An 11,481-nucleotide genomic window follows, 5' to 3' on the forward strand; every position below is an offset into this window, starting at 1 on the left:
TGTACATGTAGGATCTCCAATAGGCCCAATATAGCTGTGCTGACGTCCTCCATGGGAGAATCTGCACTGGGGTCTCTCTCACAAAGCTCCAGGGGCCCTGAGCACACCAGTGAACGACTGGCCACCTGGGTGCAACATAAACAAAAGATTAATTAACCATTCATCAACCTAACTGAACCAAAGGAGTTTCATACGCAGTAAGGGGGCATGTGTTAGTCCTGTCCATACCCGCTCTATGATATCCAGCAGGCTGGAGAAGTGGTGGGTGTTACAGCCCTCGGCCAGGTCCACCAGTAGCTGGGTGGCCTGTTTCCTGACGGCGAGGTCTCTGTCCTCGGCTATCCCACTGAGCTGAGGGATCACCACCACCTCTATCAATTCATCCTGCAGACAGGGAGGTGAAAGGTTAGATGGCTAAAGAGAATAAAACAATGTGTGTGGGTACACGTGGGTAAGACGGCAGCTCTCACTATCTTGTGTCAGAGTAAACTACTCCTCAGCCAGGGACCACAGATGAATGAGCTTGTAACTATATTGGTTGCAATGTATTTTTTGCGCATTGTCCTTGTCAAAGGAACAAGCAAAACAACAGTGCAAAACTTTTTCTTTAAAAATATTATGTTTTAAGGATTTCTGCTTTATTTACAATGTATAGAGACAGGAAGCTGGGGGCAGAGGTTAGGCAGGGCCCGCAACACATCTCTCTCACAATGGTTCATGTGGTCTACGCATTATCTAGTGATGCACAAAAATGGCAATCTACACTTCAAATCAGAATGCACAGTACAAGCCAATACAAATAGAAAACTGGTTTTGTGTGTGTGTGTGTGTGTGTGTGTGTGTGTGTGTGTGTGTGTGTGTGTGTGTGTGTGTGTGTGTGTGTGTGTGTGTGTGTTCTGACCTCGTAGAGCTGTCGGTTTGTGCTGAGAACGAAGGAGAGGATGTGAAGCACTTTGATTCTTATCACACTCCTACTCTCATTCCTGTCAGAGATAAAGAGACATGAGATCACAAGGGACATAAAGAAAGAAAGAGGTAAACTGTGTGTGTGTGTGTGTGTGTGTGTGTGTGTGTGTGTGTGTGTGTGTGTGTGTGTGTGTGTGTGTGTGTGTGTGTGTGTGTGTGTGTGTGTGTGTGTGTGTGTGTGTGTGAGAGAGTTACCTAAAAAATGTCTCCATAAGGCGGTGGAGGTTTTGAATCCAACCGTCCTTAGCTGGCTGGATGGACTGGGCCCGGTATGAGATGAGGATCAGCACTGACGCATCCTGACACACACACACACACACACACACACACACACACACACACACACACACACACACGTGTATACAAACACATACAGTACACACAGCGAATTAGGGCAATTGTAGAAACGAGACAATAGAATATTACCCATGTGTAACGTAGGAGGAACAGAACTGAATCAGAAAGAAAAACAAACATAATAGCACAAGTATAGAAGAAGGCAACAGAAGAACCTACAGGTCTCTTGTCAGCACATTTCTCCACCAGGCTGAAGAAGTCCTCTGTGGAGCCATGGTAACCGTTCTGCTCATAGAGCTCCTCCACGGTGGTCAGCAGCTCATAGACGATAGACTTCAGCTCGGCACTGCCTATCGTCTGTGAAGACATCAACAGCATGAGGTCACATACAGCTGGCATTTCAATCAGAGAGAGTTTGTGTGTGTAAGTGTGTGTGTTAGTGTTACAGATATGCAATTAACAGGAATTTGTTGAGGTATTTCACTTTAAAACAAGTCTGGGGTCATTGTAATGTTTACTCTGGCTTTTGTGTGCACCCCAGATGGTTTGCTTCAATATTTAGATATTTGATATTTATTTTGTCAGACAAAATTAACCTAAATAAACCTATAGAACTTCACCCTCCATTTTAACCATGGCAGACTCATTGAAAACACACATCCACGGTTCTGGTGGCTGATATTGTCCTCCTACCGCGTGAGGGGGGTTGTGTTTTTCAATTACTTTTTTCATTTATTTATCTTTTTAATACAAAAACCAGAGTAGACGTTAAAATGACACCAGAAGTGAAATACCCATTTAGCCCCTAACTGCCCCCATCCCACCCAAGTGCTAATCATGACCACCTGGAAGATTTAGTGGGGCATCTGAGCAGGAGGAAACAATAGATTCACCTACCCTGGGTATAACTGTATGAGACTTAGCATGTCCTTTGTGCCAGTAGCTATGAGGATTTACAACGAGACACACATTGGTCGCTCTGCCAGGTCAACTGTCATATAACTTGGAATAAAAGATGTACCAAGGACTCGGACTTCTAATGACACTTTAAGCCTTAAGGTATAGTTATCGTGCTGATTGCACTGTTGACAGTCACTTTTCTTTGCATGGCACTGATTGTACCAAGACCCCATAACAGCGGAGAATGGTTGAAGCCTCAGAAGCCTGGTGGCTAAATCTGGTATTGCAGGACCTCCGCATTTGGGACGTTACTGCGCCTGCTCTATTGGCTCCAACGTTGGGGCGAATCCAGGAAGTAGAGGTACTTCTGAGTGCTTCATGCGCTTGTGAGCAACATTTATTGAAATGAATAGGTGGGGGCGGGGCAGTCCACCCTCTAGATATATTATAACTCTATGGATTGTACTGGTTACACCGTTTTGGGCGGGATACTGTGAGGACACTGTAACCTGGTGGTGCAGTTGGTTTTCTGCATAGTGCAGGATAGTTGTATAAGTCTGTATACCGTTGTTCATTATTGATGGTGCTTCTTATTGTTATTTCTTACCTGCATTGATGTATCTGTACTTTCCTTACTCTGCATCTGTAACTTTGCAACTCTAACTACTGTGCTGCCTCTGGGCAACTGAAATTCCCCTGTGGGATCAATAAAGGTATCCATCTATCTATCATCTGAGCAGCCATCAGTTGGGTGAAGCTGAAACTGAATTTCCCCGTGGGACTAACAAAAGTCTCTCCCTCTCCCTTGTTATTGTACAAAATAATCACAATCAATCAGATGTCCTATGATCAATTTACCTGGATTTGCTGTAGCAGTCTCTCTATGATGATCAGCAGGATGTCCCATGTGACCACCTGCAGCTCTTTGCCGTACTTCTTGATCAGTCTGGTGATTGACAACACGATCTCGTAGGACACCACCTCATTGGAACATGACATGGCCTAGGGACAGAGTGCAATGGTCAATCGCAACTAAAAGTCATTCAAACTCTGCCTTTTGAGTTTTTCACGCACGTGCATGTGTGTGTGTGTACAGTACATGTGTTATTTTACCTTTAAGAAAGAGGGCAGGACCAAGTTTGGTGAGTTTTTGAGCGCAGGAAGCCTGTGTGCTCCCCAGAGGGCCATCCCAACAAAGAACACAGCTCCTCTCAACAACGGTGCATCCTCCATGTACACCCTGAAGGAGTTACACAGTGAAATAATTTAACTCCCGGTGTGTACAAATGGAACTAAATTTACACTGACGACTTTAGTAGAGAAACACTCAAGAACTAACAAAGTGGAAACATAAACTTCCCTCGACACAGCAGCAGGGAATAGGGCTCAAAGAAAATAAATCAATAAAACATGAGCAAGGAACATGTTGAACTCTCCTCCCTCCGCATTACCTCTCCTCCATGATGCGGCACATGGTGTAGATTGCACTGTGGCCCAGGTGAGTGCCCAACACCTTCCTCATCAGCTGAAGAACAAGAGGAGAGTCAGTCGGGAAAAATCTGTGTATTCTTTCCCAATTCAATTTTTGTTTTCAATTTCATTTTAGGGGGTTTCAAATGTCATGTATTTTTGTCCAATTTGTGTGTGTGTTTGTGTGTGTGGGAGACCTGGGAGTGTGTAAATTGCATGTGTTGTCACCTTCCAACAAGTTTCACAGAACTCTTTGACGTTGACAGTACGACAGAGTGTGATAATGAAGACGGTGAGAGAGTCTGAAGGCAGGCAGTTATAACACACCACCGCATCCAGCACCTGCAGCGCCACCTGGTGGAAACACACACAAAAGGCTTTATAGACTTTAAAATGTCGTAAAACATTTTAATCTAGACATCAAAAAGTATGTTTGAGAGGATGGACAAAATGGTACGTGTCTTTATGGAAAGATTTACAAAGTTACTACCGATGTCTTTAAGGAAAGCTTTTATGAAGTTTAGGCTTCTCACAAACTTAGAACTAATTTTCCTCATAAAAGTGATAACAAGGCAGGTAAACCATTCCGAATCAAAAAGGTATTAAATACTTTGCGTCCACAAACACGTTAAATGCAGAGTCACATACCTCAATATCTGTTGATGATGTGGTTTTATTACACAGCAGACAGATTTTCCTGGGGGGAAATAAATGACAAGTACTTTGACAGCCTCTTCAGGAAATTTGTATTTTGTATTGTATGTGAATGCTTGTGTGCGTCAGTCTTCCTTACTGGACCATGATGGAGACATTCTGGTCCAGGTAGCAACTGTTGAATTTGACCAGGTTGACCAAAACTCTGAGGAAGTCCGAGGTCAGACCGATGTCCATCCATATTAGAACAAAGCGTGCTGCAAGTGGTAAAACATAGCAGGAACATATATAAACCATAAGATGTAAGAAACATAGCAGGAACATATATAAACTATAAGATGTAAGATGTCCATGAATGTCCAAAGACATCACTGCCATTATCTACTGAGGCAAGAACATTTCAAATACAGTTTTATACTGCAACATAATAAAGCTTGTTTCATTAAAGTTTCATTATGGTGGCACATTAAAAAGAAATCTAAACTCTTCCAAAACGTATTGTCCCTTGTGCCCATAACATCCACATTTCCCTATCAGTTATCTAACATTTGAAGCTCCATCTCTTCTTCAACCTAAGACATCAATCAGGAACTATGGGGTGTGTCACCTATATCCTCTTCCAGGTATGTGATGTCTTTGCCGTTCTCCGTCAGGGCCTTGAAGACCTCCAGCCTGTCAGAGAGGTCCTCATTGGACGGCTGGTAGTCTCTTATCACCTTGAAGAAGTAGGCTCTCAGAGGGCCAAGCCGTTCACCCTGCATGCAAGCACACACACACCATGAGTATGTCATGAAATGACCAGATTGTCTTTGTTTTTGTTTGTGTGTGTTTGATACATACCTGTCCCTGTATAATCGCTCTAAGCAGTAGGAGAACAGCATGTCTAGCCTCTGGCTGTTCTGGGGTGAGCATGTCCTCCACAGCTTTCCACACAGCTTCTACAGCATGCTGGAACATACACGTGTGCCCACACAGTTTTAAAAAAAATGCACACGAGTTCAGGCAGCATGCGAAGTTGAATAACAATTACGTCAGCTCCATCATGCTCACCTCCTCAAACTTCTTGGCCTTGGCGAGGTCACACACGTGGTTGATAACCCGGATGCGGTTGCTAAGGCCACAGTCGGGATGGAGTTCCTGAGAAGGAGGAGAGGGGTTTGCTAAAATGATTAAACCAATGCAAACCTAGCACACAACAAAACTTACCAGCAATGTTTTGTGGGAATAGGGTGATAGTTAAGAGAGTCTGTCCCATAATGTAAGTAAGGTACCTCATGCATCAGCCATAATATGTATATAGTTAGTATAGTGTTTAACACAGCACTGAATCTCTATCTCAAGGCTTGATTTTAATACTTGTCCGGACAAGTAAATGTTATTTTTTAGTTGTCCAGTTTGGCATGTGAAATAAACGCAGTTGGCACAAGGCTTAATCGGTCTTCTTCTCACATTTAATACATGCTCTGTCTGCAGTGAGCTCCAAACCACAGCAGACCAGTAGCTGGTCTAACATACTGTTATATACAGTATAGCTAGTTAGCTACAGATTTGATCGTCCTTGAACAGTAGCGACCTCCGACCTGTTGGTGTTAAAAAGGTTTGAAGAAGTTTCTTTGTGTTGTTCAGTAAGTTACAAGGAGTTAAGAGAAGAGGAATGCTTGCAAGATGTTTTTTTGGCTAACTAGTTCACTAGCTATTGTATTTGGTTAGATGTGTATTTCTCTCTCTGAGGAGGAGGAAGAGCTTCAACAAGAGCTTCACAACTTCTTTGTATATGTTCGTTAACATATATTTTATAAGCATTTTCTGATATGGATGTAAACACAATTTAGGACCATTTTGAAAATAAATGTCTTCCACTGGTAGGCAGGTTTCTGAACTGTCCGCACTGCAGCCCTCCTCTGAGACACAGAGTGAGTAGACAGAAATTGTGCCATTTTATGATCAATCTGGGAACCCATCGCCAACTGAAAATGAAATACAGCGCCCTCTGCTGTTTGTTCTATGTCTGTTGGCTCTGGGCGGAAGAAAACGTAACACTAGAGCGCAAGGAAACCGGTGTTTGTGTATGCCTTCAGCGCATCACTTCCGGTAGGTGCCACTATGTTTTCATTCCCACTAACAATATTTCTACACGGAACACTAACACCACTTCTCCCAGAGAACATGGATCGTTTTGGTTATAAGCCCACTTGTTTCTATGATGAAAGAGTAAGTTAAAATGTGAATATCTTTCCGTGGTTTTGTCTACTCCGCGGACGCTATTGTTAAATTAGTTTGGGTTTGTTTCGAGGGGGAAAGATCGACGGACATGTGAATCCCGCCCACTACATTTGATTGGGTAAAGCGCGGCCTGCTTCCTGATCTGAATGCGCACACGTTATGACGAATCTCCCCGACAGATTCCAACGCAGTGCAGAATCTGTTCTTGAGAGATTATTTTATGATGAGCATGAGAGAGAGAGCGAGAGAGATAGATCAGTGATCGTTATTCACACACCTTGAGGATGTCAGGAGTGATGATGTACTCAGAGGTCTTGCTCTCATTTTGCTTGCTGGGGGGACGCGCGGTTCCCAGACCAAAGATCCCCTTCACCTTATCCTTAAGACTCTCCTTGCTGGGCTGTTTATTCATGGCCCGGCCTGGAAGGGTGGTGGACTATACAGGCTGAGGTCTGGAGGTGATCTGGAGAAAGAGGTTATCCAAAAGTAAATGTAATTGAGAATCCTAGTTAATTGGGATAACAATGCCAAGACCTATGAAATATAAACCAGCGGTTTTCAAACTTTTTCAAGCCCCCAAACTGATGTTCATTAGGCTATGGAGTGGACCCCTAATTCAAATTACTATGTACTATAAACCCTGGTATGAAAAGGTGGTTTCAATCCAATTTAAATTGTCTTAATGTCAAATTGTACCAATTCAAGTGAATTGAATTATGGTGACATTATTAAAGTACTAATTTGGCTGGTGACCCCCGGACCCACCACAAGGACCCCTGGGGGTCCCCGTACCCCACTTTGAAAACCACTGTTATAAATAAAATAATGCATGTAATGTTTAGAAACAACTGCAAAAGCAAGTTCATGTGACTGAACAGCAATATTATGCCCAAACACTGCCACGCACGCACTGACAGGCCCCTGGCAGCCAGCTGTCACGTGCTTGCAGCCTGGTGTTCTCTTGCACACACAGACCTGGCAACATAAACTTAAAATATTGGTTAGTTATTATTCGCACATAATCCATATATTAGTGAAAACGGGCACATGTGAGGTCAGCGCAGCAGCAACATGTACCCAGTGAAACAGCTTCATAAAACCTGCAACATTCCAACAACAAATCTCCCAGTTAGTACGTTTGTGGTGCCAGTAGCAGCAGTAAAGTGTGTCGCAAGAGGAATTCGATGTCATGCGGACGAGAGAGAGAGAGAGAGAAAGAGAGAGAGGCAGTGGTGTTAAGTAACTAAGTACATTTACTCAAGTACTGTACTTAAGAACAATTTTGAGGTATATTTACTTTAGTGGAGTATTTACAATTTTCAATACTTTTACTCGACTACATCTCAAAGGCAAATATTGTACTTTTACTCCAGTACAATTATTTGAAAACATTAGTTACTAGTTACTTTATAGATTTTTAATTACTAATAATACATTAACCACTTAAGCTCTCTATTTCCGCTATTTGAAAATAGCCTATCTACAAGCTCACAACACGAGCTTGTAGATCTGCTATTTTAAAAAGATTTGTAAACATTTTGAAAACTTTAAATGGGACATTCTGCATAAAGAGTACTTTAACTTTTGGTACTTTAAGTATATTTTGATTCCAATACTTTTGTACCTTTACTCAAGTAAATTATGAATACCACTTTTACTTGTAACAGAGTATTTCTACATTGTGGTATTGATACTTTTACTCAAGTAAAAAAATTGAGTACTTCTTCCACCACTGGAGACAGGGTGCGCGCGCGTGTGCGTGTGAGGGGGTGGGGGAGGTAGAGACAGACAACGACTGTTCTGCTGTTCTGTTTCAAGTCAACAACAACAACAACCACCACCACCAGGCGGGTAACCGTGCGGTGTGCGCGCTGCTGTTGGGTCAGCGCAAGGCTGTCGCTTGCCGAAAAGACACAACGCATTGTTATCTTGTAGATCTCGGTTCTTTTCGGCAAGCGACGCCATCCCCGTCGTACCGTTAGCTTTGAACTGCATGCATGACAAGACAAGGGCTTCCATAGCCCTGAAACATGACTGTCATATATTATATGACAGTCATGGATGAACTTCAACCTGGTGTTTGCTCTTTCTCCCTTTTTGGCCCGTACATCTACATAAACGTTCATATTTCAAATATAAAGTGCTTACTCCATGGCCACAAATGTTATAATTATGTACGGGCCCTCAGAAGTACCCGTATCTTCCGTATTGTTCAATAAAAGCATTTTAATCCGATCGGTGGCCATTTATTCCGTATTTTCTCCACGTTTTCAACTACGTGACCCTATCGGCTGGGAGGTGTATTGCACTCTGATACATCCAAACTCTATGAGAAAATGGCCACCGATCGAATTAAAACGCTTTTTATTGAACAATACGAAAGATACAGGTACTTCCGAGGGCCCGTACATAATTGTAACATCCGTAGCCATGGGGCGAGCACTTTATATTTGAAATCTGAACGTGTATGTAGATGTACGGGCCAAAAAGGGAGAAAGTGCAAACACCAAGTGTAAGTTCATCCATGACGGTCGTGACAGACGACCGTCGTGTGAGCCATGGCTAGGGCTTCCATTGAAGAGAACAACAACGCCCCCTCTCCTACCTTATGGAAGTTGAGTTGTTGTTGCCGCTGTGTCGGTGAAGCTCACACGCAGCCTGCGGCCCGGTCTACTGTCCTGCATTGATGTGTTAATGTATCCGACTGTTTACCACGGGAAGATTGTTCTCTCAAAGCTCAGTCCTCCACTCTTTCAACCGGATGACATACTTAATGTACGGACCGGGGCCACTTCCTACAAAAACACGTTTGCCGAACTGGCTGATGGGAAACGTAGTTGTAAAGACTGCAAAAATATAGTAAACACGCTAGCTACTACCGTAACCTACCTCCCGTACACGTTACTTAGTTAGTAGTCGCCTGGGTTTGGATGTTTCGGTAGCCTTTTCTCTACTCATGTAACATGAAAAACAAAACATCTACACGTGTAGAGGAACTACGCTCAATGTTAAAAACAGTAGGAGGTTCAGGGACGTTAGCGTTGGATGACCGTTGGCCATAGGTCTTCTACGGGAACTAAAGCTGGTTCTTTATTGGTCGGCGTCAAGGTCTGCAATATTGCATACACCCACTGATCACTTGTCAGCCAAAATCGTAATTTTAGCTGGTAATATTATGTATTTTTGTTTATTTGTTTTCTGTTTCCGTTAGTACGTTTTTATCCATTTTTTGTGACTTTGGACACAAGCCAGTGACTTCAGAGCGTTGGAATTATCTAACTTTCACCTCTCCACTGTAGGCTTTGGAAGCCATTCCGTAGTTTTACAATGATGATGACCTCTCCCTATTTCATTAAAAGCAGCTCTGCTGTCACTCGAAGTGCGAATCGAACCGTGAACGGCACTGGCCTGTCAGCACTCATGTCCAGATTTACAAAAGATCAACAAAATCCAAAGGAAGATGTCACTGTGAAAGTGGAGGAAGAGGATGCGAGTATTCCTCAACCTAAATCCTCTTCTGGTCCCTCTGGTAATGTAGGCTATATATATTTCACCTCTTGGAACCCTGAAATACAATTCATTCATATATTGTTCCTAAAAGTAGCTTAATATGCAGTGCACAAGGAAAATATATTAAGTTAATATACAGTACAGGTTCTACTATCTTCAGTACCCCTCACTTCTGGATATGGGCTAGCACAACATCCGAAGGTATTCCAAATGCATTTGAACAAGGCATTGAACTCCGAGCTACTCATTTTCACCTTGTGAGCTTGTTATTTTGAGGGAATGTATTCATAACCTACCACAACCTACCTCTTCTTGCTTTAATCTATTGTGTTTCCAGCAGGCTAGCACTATAGTGGCACGTTGCTGCCTCTCTCACAATCTCACTGCCTCATCAGTGCCTCTTATGGTTGTCATACAGGTGCACGCCATCCTCAAACCATTGTTCAACCAAAGACAGAGAAAGACGCCACGCCCTCGGTTCCCACCAGTCGCAGAAGAAAGCTATTGAAGGTGGAGTATGATGAAGATGTGGAGGTGGAGGCTGATCGAGTGAAGACAGAGCCTCCTGACTGGAAGAAACAACTGAGCTACATCCGTGAGATGAGGAAAAGTCGTGATGCACCTGTAGATAGCATGGGTGCAAAGAAATGCTGTGACACAGAGGCCCCCGCACAAGTGAGTGGGACACCATACTGACTAAAGGCTGTCCATGCATCATATCTGGAACCACATGTAACACTTGTCACACTTGAATTTCCCTCCAAGGGAACTCTAAACTTGGTCCACTCACATTTAAAAGGAAGAAGCTTGTCTCATATTATCCAGAAGTCAGAGTTGTTTTAATTGCTTTTTTCTTCTTCTGTCTAGGTGAAGCGCTTTCAGGTGCTGGTTTCACTAATGCTTTCCAGTCAGACCAAGGACCAAGTAACGGGAGCAGCCATGCAGAGGCTCAGAGCGCATGGTTGCACCGTAGAGAACATAACCAACACTGATGACGAAACACTGGGGAAACTCATCTACCCAGTCGGCTTCTGGAGGGTAATAGATCTGAGGACCAGCAACTCTAAACAACACTACTCTATACTACACTAAACTGCAATGAAATCAGTTCTTGGCTCAATTTCTCTCTGTTTTTCTCCTCCACATTGTGTCCCTGCATCTTCATCCTTCTGGATGCTCCATCACCCCTTGTCTGTACAACACACCAGACCAAGGTGAAGTATCTGAAGCAGACGTCATCCATGTTACTACAAGAGTTCGGAGGGGACATCCCAGCCAGTGTGGAGGGCCTGGTGCGTCTACCAGGGGTGGGACCCAAGATGGCGCACCTGGCTATGGACATCGCCTGGGACCAGGTGTCTGGCATAGGTACGGTACATACAGTACAAACACACACTCACACTCAGAGCATGTTCTCTTGTGAGTTGCACAGTCATGTAAGGGATAATAAGGCATACAGTG

The 11,481-nt window shown here is 43.4% G+C and overlaps 2 protein-coding genes across 3 annotated transcripts in view; one reads left to right on the top strand and one right to left on the bottom strand.

Annotated features, from left to right (window-relative positions):
• The window catches only part of tsc2 (TSC complex subunit 2), a 38,848-nt gene extending 29,572 nt beyond the window's left edge, over positions 1–9,276 (bottom strand). Inside the window, exons 1-16 of one of the 2 annotated variants that reach the window (XM_080449858.1) lie at positions 9,116–9,276; positions 6,788–6,973; positions 5,338–5,424; positions 5,128–5,235; positions 4,895–5,042; positions 4,427–4,544; positions 4,282–4,330; positions 3,862–3,987; positions 3,615–3,688; positions 3,277–3,403; positions 3,022–3,165; positions 1,483–1,620; positions 1,162–1,265; positions 902–983; positions 229–384; positions 6–125 (exon numbers count right to left, since the gene is read on the bottom strand). In XM_080449858.1, coding sequence (XP_080305984.1) covers positions 6–125; positions 229–384; positions 902–983; positions 1,162–1,265; positions 1,483–1,620; positions 3,022–3,165; positions 3,277–3,403; positions 3,615–3,688; positions 3,862–3,987; positions 4,282–4,330; positions 4,427–4,544; positions 4,895–5,042; positions 5,128–5,235; positions 5,338–5,424; positions 6,788–6,922 — 1,716 coding nt within the window. In that variant the 5' untranslated portion in view covers positions 6,923–6,973; positions 9,116–9,276. The remainder of the gene's footprint in view (positions 1–5; positions 126–228; positions 385–901; positions 984–1,161; positions 1,266–1,482; positions 1,621–3,021; positions 3,166–3,276; positions 3,404–3,614; positions 3,689–3,861; positions 3,988–4,281; positions 4,331–4,426; positions 4,545–4,894; positions 5,043–5,127; positions 5,236–5,337; positions 5,425–6,787; positions 6,974–9,115) is intronic. The other variant, XM_080449857.1, reaches the window with a different exon arrangement.
• A 171-nt stretch (positions 9,277–9,447) lies between these two features.
• Positions 9,448–11,481, top strand: part of nthl1 (nth-like DNA glycosylase 1) — a 3,736-nt gene continuing 1,702 nt past the window's right edge. Inside the window, exons 1-4 of the mRNA XM_080449878.1 lie at positions 9,448–10,039; positions 10,439–10,695; positions 10,888–11,058; positions 11,229–11,388. Coding sequence (XP_080306004.1) covers positions 9,838–10,039; positions 10,439–10,695; positions 10,888–11,058; positions 11,229–11,388 — 790 coding nt within the window. The 5' untranslated portion in view covers positions 9,448–9,837. The remainder of the gene's footprint in view (positions 10,040–10,438; positions 10,696–10,887; positions 11,059–11,228; positions 11,389–11,481) is intronic.

This window comes from Gymnoscopelus braueri, assembly GCF_963280865.1.
Source record: "Gymnoscopelus braueri genome assembly, chromosome: 2".
Lineage (NCBI taxonomy): Eukaryota > Metazoa > Chordata > Actinopteri > Myctophiformes > Myctophidae > Gymnoscopelus > Gymnoscopelus braueri.